This window comes from Pongo abelii, chromosome 1, assembly GCF_028885655.2.
Source record: "Pongo abelii isolate AG06213 chromosome 1, NHGRI_mPonAbe1-v2.0_pri, whole genome shotgun sequence".
In the NCBI taxonomy this organism is placed as follows: domain Eukaryota; kingdom Metazoa; phylum Chordata; class Mammalia; order Primates; family Hominidae; genus Pongo; species Pongo abelii.
In genome coordinates this window covers 232,655,298-232,674,194 of record NC_071985.2, presented here as the reverse complement: position 1 = coordinate 232,674,194, position 18,897 = coordinate 232,655,298, and the positions used below count along the sequence as shown (strand labels likewise).

General features: G+C 57.3%; 1 protein-coding gene across 1 annotated transcript; it reads left to right on the top strand.

The window, feature by feature from the left end:
• Nucleotides 1–452: 452 nt before the first annotated feature.
• On the top strand, nucleotides 453–17,407 carry ATAD3C (ATPase family AAA domain containing 3C; the record flags this gene model as incomplete). Its single annotated transcript, XM_054549688.2, has 11 exons — nucleotides 453–550; nucleotides 793–862; nucleotides 2,756–2,911; nucleotides 3,861–3,917; nucleotides 4,189–4,314; nucleotides 4,581–4,705; nucleotides 5,544–5,595; nucleotides 7,745–7,815; nucleotides 9,439–9,606; nucleotides 11,347–11,455; nucleotides 17,160–17,407. Coding segments are annotated over 11 exons (1,179 nt in total), but the record flags the coding sequence as incomplete, so codon positions are not given.
• Between the last annotated feature and the right edge of the window lie 1,490 nt (nucleotides 17,408–18,897).

Sequence of the window (18,897 nt, the reverse complement as noted above, 5' to 3'; positions counted from 1 at the left end):
AAGGTCCTACATATTTTCTCAATGGGCCTCCGAGCCCGGCCAGAAGATTTTTATGGTAAAATTTTGTGATGGGAAAACTCATCCCAGAAAATTTTGAGACCTGATGCTTAGGCCTCAGCAGCTCGGAGAATACGTACTTCTGTCCCAGGACACCCAAATGTCGAGGCTTCCTTAAGCGCAGCCTGAATCAGGGCAGTGGTGTTGGGAGGTCGGCCCGCAGTGGCCCTTGTCAGGGAAGCCACAGCAGGGGCTGTTTCTGCCGCTGGGGAGTTTGGGCCCCTGAACCCAGCCTCTCAGCGACTGCCGTCCCGGCCGACGTCACCCGTGTCTGTGTCAGGGTGTGGCGTCTGCAGCCCCCAGGTGCCCGGGACGCTTGGAGCCCTGCGGTCCTGGGGCAGGCACAACCTCTGGATTGGTGTTGAGCATTTTTCTGGTTTTAAAGACCTTTCTCTTTTCCTGCGGCTTCTCAGCAACTTCTCAATGAGGAGAATTTACGGAAGCAGGAGGAGTCCGTGCAGAAGCACCATCAGACCTTCTTGGAGTCCATCAGGTGAGTGCTGCCCAGGCCCGGGCCAGCCGCAGATGGAGCCCCCACAGGTGTGAGTCGCTGGTCCCAGGGCGCTCTCCAGCTCTCCCAGGTCTGGCCACTGTAGGCTGGCTCCTTGGTGGGGGCACTGCCCCCCCGTCCTGGCAGGACCGGGCTGCTGTGTCAGGGCCTCACCCTCAACCTGCTCTTGCTGCGTGCCACGGATCTTCGTGTCCTTCCTGGTCACACCACTGCTTTCCCCGCAGGATGGCTGGCACCTTGTTTGGGGAAGGATTCCGTGCCTTTGTGACAGACTGGGACAAAGTGACAGCCACGGTAAACATACTCGTGAAACAGGGCTGGCAGGTGGCTGAGGAGCAGCATGTGGGGGCCTCCTGGAGCCCCAGGTCCTGTTCCTGCTGGCTTTGCACAGGTCCTGGCGCTCTCCCAGCACAGAACAAGCCCAAAGTGGACCTGCTGGTAGGGGCTGCTCCTCCCTCCTTGAGCTGGGAGAAGAAAATGCAGTTGCCAGTCTGGGCCACACAGTGAGACCCCATCTCTACACATGGCACGTGCGTGTAGTCCCAGCTACTCAGGAGGCAGAGGTAGGAGAATCACTTGAACCCGGGAGGCAGAGGTTGCAGTGAGCCGAGATCCCCTCATTGCACTCCAACCTTGGGACAGAGCGAGGCTCCTTCTCAAAAAAAAAAAAGAAAGAAAAAACAGAAGGCGACCCTGACTCCATTTTGCAAAAACCCTCTTTATTCCTCAGAAAACCCTGAGAGTTCCATGTTCACAAATTTCTCTCTCCTTTAAAGCCTCACTCTTTTGTGCCCAGGCTCCGGCCTGATGTGGTGACACACCACGTCGCACATGGCTGCGTCCTCCGTGCCCCCCTGCCCAGCGCACAGTAGGTGCCCGGCACTCAGTGGGCACTTGCTCTGCCGTGGTGCCGGCGCCCAGTGCTGTGTCTACAGCGCCTGCCGGTAGCCTTGTCAGTGTGACAGTGAATGTCACAGGTGGTGTTGCCGCCATGTTGGTGAGACGGTGTCACATGAGGACATGAGGGAGCTGCTTAATGCACCGTTGGCTTTTGTTTGTATTTAGAGACAGGGTCTCACTCTGTCTCCCAGGCTGGAGTGCAGTGGCGCCACCTCGGCTCACTGCAACCTGCGCCTCCCGGGTTCAAGCGATTCTCCTGCCTCAGCCTCTCGTGTTGCCAGGATTACAGGTGCAGGTCACCATGCCCGGCTAATTTTTCTATTTTGGTGGAGACGGGGTTTCACCCTGTTGGCCAGGATGGTCTCGAACTCCTGACCTCAGGTGATCCACCTGCCTTGGCCTCAGAAAGTGCTATGATTACAGATGTGTACAACCATGCCTGGCCAGTTTTTGTATTTTTAGTAGGGATGGGGTTTTACCATGTTGGCCAGGCTGGTTGCGAACTCCTGGTCTCAAGTGATCTGCCCATCTTGGCCACCCAAAGTGCTGGGATTACAGGAATGAGCCACCAGGCCTGGCATAAACCATTTTTTTTTTTTTGAGATGGAGTTTCACTGTTGTTGCCCAGGCTTGAGTGTGATGGCGCGGTCTGGGCTCACTGCAACCTCCGCCTCGCGGGTTCAAGTGATTCTCCTGCCTCAGCCTCCCAAGTAGCTGAGATTACAGGCATGTGCCATCAGGGCCAGCTAACTTTTTGTATTTTTAGTAGAGACAGGGTTTCTCCATGTGGGTTAGGCTGGTCTTCAACTCTTGACCTCAGGTGATCTGCCTGCCTCAGCCTCCCAAAGTGCTGGGATTACAGACCTGAGCTATTGCGCCCAGCCGGCCTAATCGATTTTTAAAACGAGTTACAGGTTTCCGGTTAGTCTTGTTTTCCAGGAATAAAATACCATTTTTAGTGGCCAAGAATGTACCAGAGGGTGTGGCCCTGTGACATATCAGGCTGGGTCTGCCCAGGGCCCTGCTCAGCGACCGGGGCTTTGTAGGATTTATGCTGCCAGTTGCAGAGAAAATGGCCCGAGTGAGGGCGCTATGACTGCCCCACCTGCCTCCTGTAACCACGTGGCTGTGGGATTCAGGGCCGGGAATTCGGGTTCCTGTGGGGCCAGCGCACGGCCCTGTGCTTCTCCCTCGGGCGGAGAGAGGGTGGGGGCAGCCCCGTGCATCTCCCACTCTAAGAGGGAGGGAGAGTGGGGCTGGTGCGCCAGTGCGGTGTCTCTGCTGCAGGTGGCTGGGCTGACGCTGCTGGCTGTCGGGGTCTACTCAGCCAAGAATGCCACGCTTGTCGCCGGTCGCTTCATCGAAGCTCGGCTGGGGAAGCCGTCCCTGGTGAGGGAGACGTCCCGCATCACGGTGCTGGAGGCGCTGCGGCACCCCATCCAGGTAGCGGCGCGGGCCTGGCCCTCCCTGAGTGCAGTTCCTGGCTGAGTCCCTTCTGCCCCACGAGCATAGCCCACGCATACACTCCTGTCCCTTCCCTTTCCCCGGATAATGGGCACCCGCACGCTGCTTCACGGGTGGGTTTTCCTGTCTGGCACTGTACCTTAGGGGTCTGCATCAGTGAGACCCTTCACCTGTCTGCCTTGGTGTCCCCTGCTCAGGGCTCTTGATGGGGCCTGGGAGCACGTTGGGGTCCTTGCAAGATCCGGGACTTGGGTGTGTGGCCGTCTGTCGGGGAAGCTGCTACAGGCCACGGTGTCTGGCGGCCTCCCTGGGGAGCCGCGCCACTCGCCAGCCCCCAAGGTGCCTGCTCTCCACACAGGGGTGGCGGGGTCTCCACAGGTCACTCGGTGGGTGGTTAAGAAAATGAAAGCTGGCCGGGCGCGGTGGCTCACGCTTGTAATCCCAGCACTTTGGGAGGCCAAGGCAGGTGGATCATGAGGTCAGGACATCAAGACCATCCTGGCTAACACGGTGAAACCCTGTCTCTACTAAAAAAAATACAAAAAATTGGCTGGGCGTGGTGGCGGGCGCCTGTAGTCCCAGCTACTCGGGAGGCTGAGGCAGGAGAATGGCGTGAACCCGGGAGGCAGAGCTTGCAGTGAGCCGAGATCACACCACTGCACTCCAGCCTGGGCGAGAGAGCCAGACTCCGTCTCCAAAAAAAAAAAAAAACAGAAAAAAGAGAAGCCGATAAGGAACCGGAAAATGTCCCTAATCCCAGCAATAGCTGCCCGGTCTCCCGGCGGGGCGGGGTTCCAGCTCCAGGCCAGTCCTGGCTGTGCTTCAGGGCAGCTCCGTTTCTGTGTGTTACCGAGCGTGTCTGTGCGTTGGTGGCTGTCCCGTGGCTGTGGCAGGTGACCCAATGGTGCTTCTCCTTCCTCTCTGGCAGGTCAGCCAGCGGCTCCTCAGTCGGCCCCAGGACGCGCTGGAGGGTGTTGTGCTCAGTGTAAGTCGGTGTGCCTGGGACCGGGGAGGTGCAGGGAGGGGACCCCGCAGCTGGGCCGGGCTGTGGCCCTTGCTGGCGCTTGTGGTGGCACCCAGGAACTTCTGGCTCCTGATATGCGACTGCTGGGATCGTGCCGGGGATAGATAGGCTGCCCGTGAGCTGGGCGGCTCTCCGAGGAGCGGAGTCCGCACCCGGGCATTCCCGCAACCCCTGCCCCCGAGGCTTCCGTGGGTGCAGAGTGTGTCCCCCAAGCCCCCGTCTTCCCCGGCAGCCCAGCCTGGAAGCACGGGTGCGCGACATTGCCATAGCAACAAGGAACACCAAGAAGAACCGGGGCCTGTACGGGAATGTCCTGCTGTACGGGCCACCAGGCACCGGGAAGACGCTGTTTGCCAAGGTGAGAGTGCCTGGCTGCGCAGGTGGGCCAGGGGCCGCTGGGGTCTCACCTGCCTGCAGGTGTCTACGGGGCTCAGCCGCCTGGGGAGTGGACCCCCCTTAGGCCTTTGCCCACCCTCATGTAGGCTCAGGGTGCTGGTGTGGGCAGCAGCGCCTCCCATCTTCCAGGCAGGGGACGTCTCCTGTCTGGCAGGCAGTGGCTTCCAGGGAGGGACGCCGGCAGGGGCTCCACACTCCAGGTGGGGTGTGCAGGCTCTTCCTGTCCAGAAACTCGCCCTGCACTCAGGCATGGACTACGCCATCATGACAGGCGGGGACGTGGCCCCCATGGGGCGGGAAGGCGTGACCGCCATGCACAAGCTCTTTGACTGGGCCAATACCAGCCGGCGCGGGTGAGACGCCCCCACAGCACGCACCAGGCCCTTTGCTGCGGCCCAGCAGGCTGCGTTCTCGGGAAGGGGGTCCAGGTGTCTTTTGGGGACCTTGTCTTTCTGCAGCTCTGTCCTTGTGGCCACGCAGGAGGCCCAGTGGAGGGTCCCTCGGAGGGAAAGTCCCCTGAATGTGGACCCTGGTGGACACGAGGCCCCCAGCGTGTGGAAGCTGCCAGTGGGATACTTAGGGCAGAAGGGAGGTGGGTGGGTGCAGGGGGAGAGGGGTCTTCACAGCTGCAGGGGAGGCTCCTCCACAGCCGCCCTCCCTCCAACACGCGTGCAGGTGGACGTGGGCACTGGTTCCCTTTTGTAGAACCATTTGAAAGTTAGCTGAAGACAGCATGGCACGCACCCTTCAATAGGCCCCACAGTGACCCCGCGCAGGGCACAGCCTGGGCACCCTTGCGGCCTCAGCTGTCCTCATTGGCACCACGTTCCTCACGTCTGGCACCCTCCCCTCTGGCCTTTGACCTTTCACTTTAGAAGACCCTGCCCCTGGCGTGGACTCTGAGCGGCCACCAGTGCTACACTGGGCAGGGTGGGGGTGAAGCCTGTGGAGCGGAGTCTGTTGCCCTCCTGTGTGGTTGGCTTCCCAGGGCCTTCTGAGGCCGGGCGGTGGTCAGCTGCCTATAGGCCGGGTGGATCAGCTTCTGTCGGGTCCAGGACTTAGGGCTCCGATGGGGCAGAGCCTGACCCCGTGGGGATCTGCCTGCTCAGCCTGTTCCCGCCGTGGCCGGATGCTGCTGTGGGCTGCTCCTGGCGTCACTCTCGCCCCGGTTGGCCTCCCTCTCATTCACAGCCTCCTGCTCTTCGTGGATGAAGCAGACGCCTTCCTTCGGAAGCGAGCCACTGTGAGTGACACTAAACCTCTGTCTGGCCACAGGAGGGTGATGGGGTGGGTGCGGCTCTCATCCTGGGCCAGGCCGCAGCCCACTGCTCAATTTCTTTTTCTCAAAGTTTTGTGTGAAGAACACAGCATTTTTGGCCAGGTGCGGAGGCTCACGCCTGTAATCCCAGCACTTTGGGAGGCTGAGGTAGGCAGATCATAAGGTCAGGAGATTAAGACCATCCTGGCTAACACGGTGAAACCCCGTCTCTACTAAAAATACAAAAAAAATTAGCCGGGCGTGGTGGTGGCGCCTGTAGTCCCAGCTACTCAGGAGGCTGAGGCAGGAGAATGGCGTGAACCCGGGAGGCGGAGCTTGCAGCGAGCCGAGATCGCGCTACTGTGCTCCAGCCTGGGTAACACAGCGAGACTCCGTCTCAAAAAAAAAACAAAACAAAAAACACAGCATTTTTTTAGGTCAGCTTAAAGTTAAGGTTTGGCTTTTGAGGGTGTTTTGTTTTGTTTTGTTTTTGAGATGGTGCCTTGCTCTGTCAGAGTGGAGTTCAGTGGCATGATCTCGGCTCACTGCAACCTCTGTTTCCCAGTGCGAGCTATTCTCCTGCTTCATCCTCCCAAGTAGCTGGGATTATAGGCACCCGCCACCACACCCAGCTAATTTTTGTATTTTTAGTAGAGATGGGGTTTCAACATGTTGGCCATGATGGTCTAGATCTCTTGACCTTGTAATGCACCCACCTCAGCCTCTCAAAGTGCTGGTATTACAGGTGTGAGCCACTGCACCCAATCTATTTTTATTTTTATTTATTTGAGACAAAGTCTCACTCTATCCCTTAAGCTGGCTTGCAGTGGCGCAGTCTTGGCTCGCTGCAACCTCCGCCTCCTGGGTTCAAGCTAGTCTCCTGCCTCAGCCCCCTGAGTAGCTGGGATTACAGGTGTTTGCCACCACACCCAGTTAAGTTTTTTGTATTTTTAGTAGAGATGGGGTTTCACTATGTTGGTCAGGCTGGTTGAGAACTCCTGACCTCAAATGATCTGCCCGCTGCTGCCTCCCAAAATGCTGGGATTACATGCCTGATCCACCACGACCAGCCATACAGTTATTATTTTAAAACAGGGTCTCTGTCGCCCAGGCTGGAGTGCAGTGGCATGATCACAGCTCACTGTTGCCTCGACCTCTCGAGCTCAAGCAATCCTCCTGCCTCAGCCGCCCGAGTAGCTGGGACTGCAGGTGCACAGTGCCATGCCTAATTTTTTTTTTTTTTTTGAGATGGAGTTTTGCTCTTGTTGCCCAGGCTGGAGTGCAATGGCGCGATCTTGGCTCACCGCAACCTCCGCCCCCTGGGTTCAAGCGATTCTCCTGCCTTGGCCTCCCAAGTAGCTGGGATTACAGTCATGCACCACCACATCCAGCTCATTTTGTATTTTTTTTAGTAGAGACTGGGTTTCTCCATTTTGGTCATGCTAGTCCCGAACTCCCGACCTCAGGTTATCTGCCTACCTCGGCCTCCCAAAGTGCTGGGATTACAGGCATAAGCCATCGCGCCCAGCCCCAGCTAATTTTTTTGTTATGTTAGTAGAGATGGAGTTTCTCCTCATTGCCCAGGCTGGGCTCGAACTTCTGAGCTAAAGAGATGCTCCCGCCTTGACCTTCTGAAGTTCTGGGATTACAGACATGAGCCCCCACGCCCAGTCAGGGTTTTTTGTTTTGTTTTTTTTTTTGTTTTTTTTTTTTTGGAGACAGTCTTACTCTGTCGCCCACGCTGGAGTGCAGCGGTGCAATTTCAGCTCGCTGCAACCTCTGCCTCCCAGGTTTAAGTGATTCTCGTGCCTCAGCCTCCCATGTAGCTGGTACTACAGGTGTGCCACCACGTCTGGCTAATTTTTGTATTTTTAATAGGGACGGGGTCTCACCATGTTGGCCAGGATGGTCTCAAACTCCCTACCTCAGGTGATCTGCCCGCCTCGGCCTCCCAAAATGCTGGATTACGTGCGTGAGCCACCGCCCCTGGCCCTGGTCAGGCTTTTGAGTTTAGATCCATGAAAGTGTCGCCACGTCCCTGCTCCCTGCAGGAGGGAGGCCTGCGGGACTTTCTGCTGTAGCTGTTTACAAGGCTTTGCTCCTGGTGCCTAAGGCTGGAAACTTCTCTCTGCAGGAGAAGATAAGCGAGGACCTCAGGGCCACACTGAACGCCTTCCTGTACCGCACGGGCCAGCACAGCAACAAGTCAGGGAGCCCCTCGGGTCCTGGGCCCCCGGGCACGGCTGTGCAGCCGTCGTCCTTGGTTCCCACCGAGGGACCTGAGGGTCCCTGGCTCACAGTGCTGGGCAGCTGCCGTGGCCTCAGTGTGCCCACCTCGGATGTCCCCCGGGAACGGCCCAGCTCGGGACAGCGCGGGGTGTCACTGAGGAACATGCGGGGGCCTCCCGGGCAGAGCTGGGGTCAGTCCTGTCCTCACAGCCCTGTGCGGCGCCGCCCCAGCTTGCAGGTCCCCGTGCCCCTAGGTTTCTGCGGTCCTGTGCCTGCAAGGGAGGTGGTCTCATCGTGTGAGGCTCTGCTGGGTCTCCCTTGGAGGGTGTGGGTGCCCTGGGGTGGGAGATGGAGACACGTTTGCTCCCATGGGAAGCTGGGCACGAGCAGGTCCTGTGTGTCGGGGCGGAACCTGGGGCCTTGGTCCCCCGCCCGGATGCTGGCCAGGGTTGCACCCTCCAGGCTTGGGGCCCACCCAACTTTGTGTGGCCTCTGTGGGCTGCTGCCCAGAGGTCCCCGGTAGGGTGACCGCCCCGTGGCCAGGCTCCCTAGTCCTTCCCAAATCCCCTAATTTTGAGTTTTCTTGGTTGCCTGGGCCCCTCCAGCCCCAGTCACGTGTCACACGGAGGATCAAGTCCTGCCAGTCGGCTGTGGCTGACTCCTCAGGCACGTTGGGCTCGCTGGCTCAGCTGCTGCCGGTAGATGCTACCTGGAGCCCTGACTCGGGTCCTTCCGAGAGAGGCAAGGCTGGGGTCCTGCTGAGCCTCCGCTGAACCCGGGCCCTGGAGGTCCTGCTCCTGGCTTGCATGGCCGTGATTTTTTTTTTTTTTTTTTTTTTTTTTTTTTTTTTTTTTTGAGATGGAGTTTTTGCTTTTTCTGCCCAGGCTGGGGTGCAATGGCGTGATCTTGGCTCACTGCAACCTCCGCCTCTGCGGTTCAAGCGATTCTCCTACCTCAGCCTCCCAAGTAGCTGGGATTACAGGCATGCACCACCACACCCGGCTAATTTTTTGTATTTTTTCTTTTTTAGTAGAGATGGGGTTTCACCATGTTGGTCGGCTGGTGTCGAACTCCAGACCTCAGGTGATCCACCCGCCTCGGCCTCCCAAAGTTCTGGGATTACAGGCGTGAGCCACTGCATCCGGCCAGCGTGGCCGTAATCTTGACATGGACTCTGGGTCCCGCATCCCTGCTCCGAGCACAGTGCGGCTCAGGTAGCAGGAGAGAGTGGTGTTCCCCGCGCTGCCTATCAGGCTGGGCGAGGGTCAGTGGGGAAGTGGCACACAGGGCGAGAACAGAGGCCCAGGAAGCCGGGCGGGGGGACAGCTGGGCATGGTGGGGCAGGCAGGCTGGTGACCAGGGCTGTGGCCGCGTTCTCCCCGTGTTTCCTGTGCTCACAAGCTGCTGCTTTAGATTCTCCCAAAAAGTCTCCCTGAGGGGGCTGAGGAGCCCCCTTGCCCTCGGGACAGCTCGGCTGGCAGCCCCAGCGTTTCCGTCCCCGTCCCCGTCCCCGTCCCCGTCCCCATCCCCGTCCCCGTCCCCGTCCCCATCCCCGTCCCCATCCCCGTCCCCATCCCCGTCCCCATCCCCGTCCTGCAGATTCATGCTGGTCCTGGCCAGCTGCCACCCCGAGCAGTTCGACTGGGCCATCAATGCCTGCATTGACGTGATGGTCCACTTCGACCTGCCGCAGCAGGAGGAGCGGGCGCGCCTGGTGAGAATGTATCTTGACAAGTATGTTCTTAAGCCGGCCACAGAGGGAAAGCAGTAAGTGTCCCGCCCCACCAGCCCCCTGTCCCAGCAGCCCCCCATCCAGGGGCCCTCACTCAGGGTCCACCCCTGCTCCTGTTCTCCGGACACACCCAGCAGGCCCTGTCTCCAGGGTGGGCACCACCTCCCCGACCTGCGGTTTCGTGCAGGAGCCCTGTGGGCCCCAAGGGTCCCAGAGGCTGCATCCAGGGAGGTCCTGCCACCCTTTCCTCATCCCCACCTGAGAACAGCCTGGTGGCGTGTCTTCCAGTTTGGAGGCACAGTCCACTATCACTTACAAACCTTTAACTTTTTTTTTTTTTTTTTTTGAGGCGAAGTCTCGCTCTTGTCCCCCAGGCTGGAGTGCAGTGGCACGATCTCGGCTGACTGCAACCCCTGCCTCCTGGGTTCATGCCATTCTCCTGCATCAGCCTCCTGAGTAGTTGGGATTACAGGTGCCCACGACCATGTCCGGCTACTTTTTGTATTTTTGTGGAGATGCAGTTTCACCATGTTGGCCAGGCTGGTCTCGAACCCGTGACCTCAGGCGATCCACCCGCTTCAGCCTCCCAAAGTGCAGGGATTACAGATGTGAGCCACCGCGCCCGGCCTCTTTTACGTTCCTCTTCACTACGCGGAGGGCTGTGAGGAAATCCTGTGCTCGGCCACCCCCAGGCCGCCCTGGCTGTGAGGGGAGGTGACGCAACGCGGAGTGTTGCTCTGAGACTCCCATGTCGGGATTCGAAGGAGAGTCTCCTCATGAGACCCCCATGTCGGGACTGGAGGGAGAGGCTCCTCATGAGACCCCCGTGTAGGGATTGGAGGGAGAGGCTCCTCATGAGACCCCCGTGTAGGGATTGGAGGGAGAGGTTCCTCATGAGACCCCCGTGTCAGGACCGGAGGGAGAGGCTCCTCATGAGACCCCCGTGTAGGGATTGGAGGGAGAGGCTCCTCATGGTCCACTGCTGGCTTCTGGCCTGGCCTCCCTCCAGCTGCCACACCCGGCCCTGGAGCCTCATGGTGTGGGGCGCGGCTCCTGCTGCACATGTGCCTTGAGGCTGTCAGGCTCCCCGTTGCTGGCGGTGGGTGCAGCAGGCACGGTGGGCAGAGCCCTCCAGGTGATGAGGGGCCCTGGCGCCACACACCAGCTGCCTCAGGAACACTCCAGATGAGCAGAGGCTGCTCCACTTCTTGGCGTCTCCAGGTCTCCGGTTTCTGAGTCCTTCTGTGCACCTGACCTAAATGTCTGCTGTCTCCAGTGACGACAAAAGCTGCTCTGTTCCAAAAAGAGCCTAGTTCTCCCCTGCCGACCCCTCCACTGCCGCCTGCTCCATGCCAGCCCAGCTTTCCGGGCCTCAGTTTCCCTATGCCCTCCCCTGCCCTGGGCTCCCCCACCCCATGGCTGCTCATAGCTCTGGCACCATGACCCGGCTTCTGTGGCCTCCAGGCAGAAGCTTTTGCTAGAACTCAGGGCTCCGCCACTGCCAACATAACGGCCATGTGCCCCGGGGGTGCTGAGCGGGCAGGGCTGGTGTGAGGGGGGGGTGTGACCATCTCCAGGCCCCACAGCTGCCCCCTTCCTGCTCAGCCCAGGCCTGGCTTGCATCAGGGAGGGGGTGGAACTTGGTTGTCACAGGTAGAGTCCCTCCTAAGGGGGCATCTGGCATGGGTGTCTGCCTGGCTGCCTGTCTTCCAGCCTCCACCTCGTGGTGTGGGATCCGCAGCCTCGGCCGGCCCACTTGGGACCTCCTTCCCCAGGCGCCTGAAGCTGGCCCAGTTTGACTTTGGGAGGAAGTGCTCGGAGGTCGCTCAGCTGACGGAGGGCATGTCGGGCTGGAAGATCGCACAGCTGGCTGTGTCCTGGCAGGTGAGTCAGGCTCGGGCACGCCCACCCAGACGGGACCCCAGCTGCTGTGGAGATGCTCGGTTGCGCCAGGCCTGTCCCAGCACCGGTGTCATGCGGGAGCTTCTGTTGAGGGGTTTTCGGTGCACAGATGTGACACGGGGCCCCCGCCCCAGTTGGGCCGCTCCACACAGTGGCACGCACCTGCTCCAGCAAGAAGGGTGGGGCCATGTCGGTGGCTGACGGTGACAGGTCAGGAAGCCAGTGCGGCATCCTAGTGGCCCGGGCTCTGCCAGGTGGGGTGGGAGGCTTCTGATGCTCACCTTGGCAGACAGGCACCCCCCCGGTGTGAATGGTCATCAGGACAAGCCCCACCTGAGTTTGGTGGTGGGGGTGGAGGGACATTGTGTTTCTTGGACCAAGTCTGTGGGCTTGGTCCTGCTTGATGGGCCCAGACACATGGGTGGGAGTGGCCTCTGATTGTCCCACAGCCAGTTGTTCTTCGGGGGCACCCCTCCTGCAGCTCTATGGCTGCTCCAGGACCGAGGAACTGGGACTCACAGGAGTGTGGGCGTGGCCATCCAGAAAGCTTTGGTCTTTGGGGGTTGCTAGAAAAGCAAAACCAGGTCTGTGGGGCAGAAGGCGCAGAGGCCATGCACAGGCATTGCTGCCTCTGGGGTCCGGAGAGTCTGTGTGACAACCTGGTCCCTTGATCCAGCAGCGCTTTAATGTGTGACAGCTTAATGAAGTAGCTAATTACCTTGATTTGAATGCTGGAGCTGGGGTATGTAGGGAGCTGCATTAGTCAGTACAGGCTGGGTTATGCTGCTGTGACAAAGAGCCCCAGATCTCAAACCCCGTCCTTGTGGGTCAGCTGAGGTCTCTGTTCCAGGCAGTCCCCACTTGGAACCAGGTCTGTTTCCACAACTAAGAAAGCAGAGGCCGGGTGTGGTGGTGGCTGATGCTTGTATTCCCAGCATTTGGGGAGGCCAAGTCAGTCAGATTATTTGAAGCCAGGAGTTCAGGACCAGTCTGGAAAGCAAGTCAAGAACCCATCTCTACAAAAAATAAAAAAATTAGCCAGACCTAGTGGTGCATACCTGTAATGCCAGCTGCTTGGGAGGCTGAGGTGGGAGGATTACTTGAGTCCAGGAGGCGGAGGCTGCAGTGAGATGTGATTGTGCCACGACACTCCAGCCTGGGTTACAGAGCGAGACCCTGTCTTAAAAAATAAGAATAATTTGGACTGGGCACGGTGGCTTATGCCTGTAATCTCAGCATGCTGGGAGGCAAAGGAGAGAGAATCACTTGAGGCCAGGAATTCGAGACCAGCCTGGCCAACATGTCGAACTCCACCTCTACTAAAAATACAAAAGTTGGTCGGGCATGGTGGTGGTGCATGCCTGTATTCTCAGCTACTCGAGAGGCTGAGGGAGGAGAATCACTTGAACCCAGGAAGTGGAGGTTGCGGTGAGCCAAGATCGTGCCACTGTACTTCAGCCTGAGCAACAGAGTGAGACTGTCTCAAAAAACAAACCAACCAACCAGGAGTGTGGTCGACTGCTGGGCCTGCCATAACCACTGGGGCGTGTGTGCCCACAGCTCTGAAGGCTACAGGCCCAAGGTCAGGGTGTCAGCTTGGTCCCTCCCTGTGGAGTGTTCTTTGCTGGGTCCTCATGTGGCAGAGAGAGCAACTCAGCTCTCTCTGGTGTCCCTTATAAGGACGCTCATCCTGCACTGCTCACAGCGGTGGTGGTGAGCCACCGCGCCCAGCACCAACTTTGTCCTTCAAGAGTTTTTTTCTTTTTGTGCTGGGCACGGTGGCTCACACCTGTCATCCTAGCACTTTGGGAGGCTGAGGTGGGTGGATTGCCTGAGGTCAGGAGTTCAAGACCAGCCGGGCCAACATGGTGAAACCCTGTCTCTACTAAAAATATGAAACTTAGCTGGACATGGTGGTGTGTGCCTGTAGTCCCAGCTACTCAGGAGGCTGAGGCACGAGAATCGCTTGAACCCTGGAGGCGGAGGTTCCAGTGAGCTGAGATGGTGCCATTGAACTCCAGTCTGGGCTATTCAGGATCCCTTGAGATTCCATATGAATTTTAGGAATGGTTTTCCTATTTTTGTAAAACATAATTGGGGTTTTCACAGGGATTGCATTTAGTCTCTATGTTGCTTTGATGTCTCTCAGCAATATTGTGTGGTCTTCTTATTTTGTTTTTTTGAGATGGAGTCTCGCTCTGTCACCCAGGCTGGAGTGCAGTGTTGCGATCTTAACTCACTGCAACCTTAGCCTCCTGGGTTAAAGTGATTCTCCTGACTCAGCCTCCTGAGTAGCTGGGATTACAGGCACGTGCCAACATGCCCAGCTAATTTTTGTATTTTTAGTAGAGACGGGGTTTCGCCATGTTGGCCAGGCTGGTCTCGATCTCCTGACATGAGGTGATCCATCTGCCTCTGGCTCCCAAAGTGCTGGGATTCAGGTGTGGGCCACCACGCCTGGCCAGTTTTCACTGTACAAGTCTTTCACCTTCTTGGTTAAGTGAATTTCCAAGTATTTTATTCTTTCAGATGCTCTTGTAAATGGAAATGGTTTCATAATTTCCCTTTCAGATTATTCATTGTGGGCCGGGTGCGGTGGCTCACGCCTGTAATCCCAGCACTTTGGGAGGCCGAGGCGGGCAGATCATGAGGTCAGGAGATCGAGACCATCCTGCCTAACACGGTGAAACCCTGTCTCTACTAAAAATACAAAAAATTAGCTGGGCATGGTGGCAGGCACCTGTAGTCCCAGCTACTTGGGAGGCTGAGGCAGGAGAATGGCGTGAACCCTGGAGGCGGAGCTTGTAGTGAGCCGAGATTGTGCCACTGCACTCCAGCCCAGGCGACACAGCGAGACTGTCTCAAAAAAAAAAAAAAAAAAAAAAAAAGAAAAGAAAAGATTATTCATTGTTAGTATGTAGAATTGCAGCTGTTTTTGCTGTTGATTTTGTATCCTGTAACTTTGCTGATGTCAAGGGGTTGTTTTTTCCAATATGGATTCTAGGATTTTCTACATATAAGATGATGTCATCTGAGAACAGGTGATTTTATCTCTCCCTTTTCAGTTTGGATGATTTCTTTTTCTTGTCTAATGGCCCTGGCCACAACTTCCAGTGGTATGTGGAATAGAAGCAGTAAAGCATTCTTGCCTGGTTCCTTACTCAGAGGAAAAGCTTCCAGTTTTTCACCACTGAGTTGTCACCTGTGGGCTTGTGATATATGGCCTTCATTGTGTTTGGGGTGTATCCTTCAATTCTTGGTGAGTGTTTTTATCATAAAAGTGTGAGGTGGGTGGATCACCTGAGGTTGGTAGTTCGAGGCCAGCCTGACCAACAAGGAGAAACCCCGTCTCTACTAAAAATACAAAATTAGTTCAGTGTGGTGGTGCATACCCGTAATCCCAGCTACTCGGGAAGCTGAGGCAGGAGAATCGCATGAATGCGGCAGGCAGAGATTGCAGTGAGCCGAGATCGTGCCATCGTGCTCCAGCCTGGGCAAGAAGAGCAAAATTCTGTCTCAAGAAAACAAAAAACAATGGCTGGGTGCGGTGGCTCACGCCTGTAATCCCAGCATATTGGGAGGCTGAGGCGGGTGGGTCACGAGGTCAGGAGATTGAGATCATCCTGGCTAACATGGTGTGAAACCCTGTCTCTACTAAAAACATAAAAAATTACCTGGGTGTGGTGGCGGGTAGCTGTAGTCCCAGCTACTCAGGTGGCTGAGGCAAGAGAATGGCGTGAACGTGGGAGGCAGTGGTTGCAGTGAGCTGAGATGCCTGGGCGACACAGCGAGACTTCATCTCAAAAAAAAAAAAAAAAAAAAAAAAAGTTGTATTTGGCCAAATGTTTTTCCTGCAACAGTTGAGAGGGTCATGTGGTTTCCTTCCTCCACTCTGCTGATATTGATTGATTTTTGTATGTTGAACATTTCGTATGTGGAACATTGATTGATTTTCATATGTTGAACTATCCTTGCATTCCAGGAATAAATCCTGCTTGGTCAGGGTGTAGAATGCTTTTACTATACTGCTGAATTCATTTTGCTGAGGACTTTTCCCAACAATGCTCATCAGGGATATTGGCGTGTCATTTTTCTTGTGGTGTCTTTGTCTGGCTTTGATATGAGGGTAATGCTGGCCTCCTAGGATGAGTGAGGAAATGTTCAATTTGTCCAAGAGTTTGAGGAGTGGTGCTGATTCTCCTTAATGTTTTGTGAATTCACATGTGAAGAACTCAGGTACAGGTCTTGTCTTTCACCTTTTACAGCTTGAAGATTTTAGGTTCCTAGAAAAATTGCAAGGGTAGCACAGAGAGCTCCCGGGCCCGGGGCCTTGCCACATGGTGAACATCATGTGTCACTGTTGGCCCCACCCACAACTGGGTCTTGCCCCAGAATCCCACCCAGGAGGCCACATGACATTTAGCTGTCACTTCTGGTAGGCTCCTGCCAGGTCCTGTGATTCCTGGAGGGGTGGCCCCGTGAGCATCTGCTCAGCCCCTTTCCTCTGCTGGGCCCTGGGTGAGGTGCAGCCACTCAGGTGGACCCTGAGGGTCCCTGCACATGTTTGCCCTCTATTGGGTGAGCTCAAGACCAAAAATGATGTTGAGCACTCCCGGGCCCCTGATGCACAGTGGTGGTGCGGCTCTGGTCAGTGTCTCCTGCGCTCCTGGGCCCCTGACCCACAGTGGTGGTCCAGCTCTGGTCAGTGTCTCCTGCACTCCTGGGCCCCTGACCCACAGTGATGGTCCAGCTCCAGTCAGTGTCTCCCCACACAGTGGCTTGGCGAGGGGTGGGCGCTGGCAGAGGGGACGGGCACCACGTGGTCATCCCCATGGCAGGTTCTGTTGTGGTGACGGTGTTGTGGGAGGATGGTGTGCTGCTGCCCCTGCACCCCGTGAGATGAATCCTGCCTCTGGGAGACACAGCCGGGATGGGGCGAGGGACCCACTCAGCTGTCTGGGAAGGGTCCCCTGCCCTGTGCTTCCTCCAGGCATCCTGGTGTGCTCCTGAGCATGGCGCCCAGTGGGGGTCCCCACACCCTCACCGTGACCCACGGGTGCCTCCCCTTGGGGACTCCATGCCCTTTGCTGGCATTGGGATGGAGAGTGACCTGTCTGTGGCAGAAGGGCTGGACCTGAGGCTGCCTGAAGCCACACCGAGGGCCACAGCCCCAGCAGCTCCAGCCTCCACGTGCTAGATGCCATGCCCTGTGCCCAGGAGGACAGGGAAATGGAGGCAGAGGTGGCCTTGATGTCCCAAGGTGGGCAGTAGCTGCCTCTGCCCTGGAGGCCTGTGAGGGTCAGGGGCTGAGGGTCTCAGGTGCACTGTGACCCGGAGGCGCTGCCTGGCCACGGCCGAGACTCGCAGAGGGTCTGCAATTCCCACCTGCCTCTCGGAAGCTGCCCTGGGTCGGCCCTCAGTGAGGCTCCGCCTTGGGCTTTTTATTATTAGAAAGTCATTGAGCAACAGCAGTGCTGAGGACGCAGGCAGGGCTGTGGGCACTGCAGGGGCTGCCCCCGGTGTCCACACATGTGCTGGGCTCTGCCAAGGTGCAGGAAGCCTGTGTTTCACCCTCAGGCCATCCTGGAGCCCCTGGTTTGGCCCCTCCCCACCTCGGGGCCCTGGTGTGCATTTGGGGTGGGGGGTTCCCATGGCGGCCTCCCTCAGCTCTCTCTCTCCCCACTAGGCCACGGCGTATGCCTCCGAGGACGGGGTCCTGACCGAGGCCATGATGGACGCCTGTGTGCAAGACTTTGTCCAGCAGCACCAGCAGATGATGCGCTGGCTGAAGGGGGAGAGGCCTGGGCCGGAGGACGAGCAACCCTCATCCTGAGTCCATGGCGAGACCACACCTCAGGGAGCCTGGCCGTGGACCCCCCCACCCCTGCCTTTCCGGCCCTGCACATTTAGAAAATACTCCCCATAATAAAGTCCCACAAGGGCCACACGGCTGTGTCTGTGTATTGGCTGACGCGGGGCGGGATTTGGGGCCCTCTAATGTCCCCCTGGGGTCAAAGGTGACAGAAAAGGCAGAGGCTGGAGCTTTCTGGAGAATTTAACCACAGAGGGGTGGGCTTCACATGAGGTGCCTGCCACGGCGGGGCCAGGTGCCTGAATGCCGCCCGGGACCGGCTGCCCATGCCCCATCCTGAGGCCGTGCAGACGCGGGTACCCCTTTGCCTCCCTCCCCTCCGCCAGAGCTGGCTCCGGCCACACACAAGGTGGAGGAAGTGCACAGGAAACAGACACAGCGTCTTCAAACAGATGCACCCCCACCCCCGCTTTGCAGCTAGTCCCTGCAAACCTTGATGATGGGGCTGGGGGCGGTGGCTCATGCCTGGAATCTCAGTGAGGCCAAGGAGGGTGGATCACCTGAGGTCAGGTGTCCTCCACCAGCCTGGCCAACATGGTGAAACCCCATCTCTCCTAAAAAAAAAAATTACAAAAATTAGCTGGCCGTGGTGGCAGGTGCTTGAAATCCCAGGTACTCAGGAGCCTGAGGCAGAAGAATCACTTGAATCCGGGAAGTGGAGGTTGCACTGAGCCGAGACCACGCGATTGCACTGCAGCATGGGCAAAAAGAGTCAAACTCCCTCTTTAAAAAAAAAAAAAAAAAAGGCCAGGTGAGCCCGTGCTGGTGGTCCCAGCTTCTTGGCTTGGAGGCTGAGGTAGGAGGATCGCCTGAGCATGGGAGGCAGAGGTTGCACTGAGCCAAGATCGCACCATTGCACTCCAGCCTGGGTGACAGAGTGAGACCCTCTCAATAAATAACCAAAACCTTGGTTACAGCCGTGGGGTGGGGGTGGGGTCGGGGGCGTCTGACTATGGCTGGGGAACTCATTTGGTTTTTCTCCTCCTCTCCTATTTTTTTGAGTAGAGACGGGGTCTCTTTGTTGCCCAGGCTGGTCTCCAACTCCTGGGCTCAAGCAATCCTCCTGTCTTGGCCTCCCAAAGTGTTGGGATTACAGGCTTGAGCCGCCGTGCCTGGCCTGTTTTTTTGTTTTTTTTTTTTTTTGGCGACGGAGTCTTGCTCACCCAGGGTGGAGTGCAGTGGTGGGATCTCGGCTCACTGCAACCTCCACCTCCAGGGTGTCAGGCCTCTGGGCCCAAGCTAAGCCATCATATCGCCTGTGACCTGCACTTATACATCCAGATGGCCTGAAGCAACTGAAGACCCACAAAACAAGTGAAAATAGCCTTAACTGATGACATTCCACCATTGTGATTTGTTTCTGCCCCACCCTCGCTGATCAATGTACTTTGCAATCTCCTCCACCCTTAAGAAGGTTCTTTGTAATTCTCCCCACCCTTGAGAATATACTTTGTGAGATCCACCTCCTGCCCGCAAAACATTGCCCCTAACTCCCCCGCCCATCCCAAAATCTATAAGAACTCATGATAATCCACCACCCTTTGCTGACTCT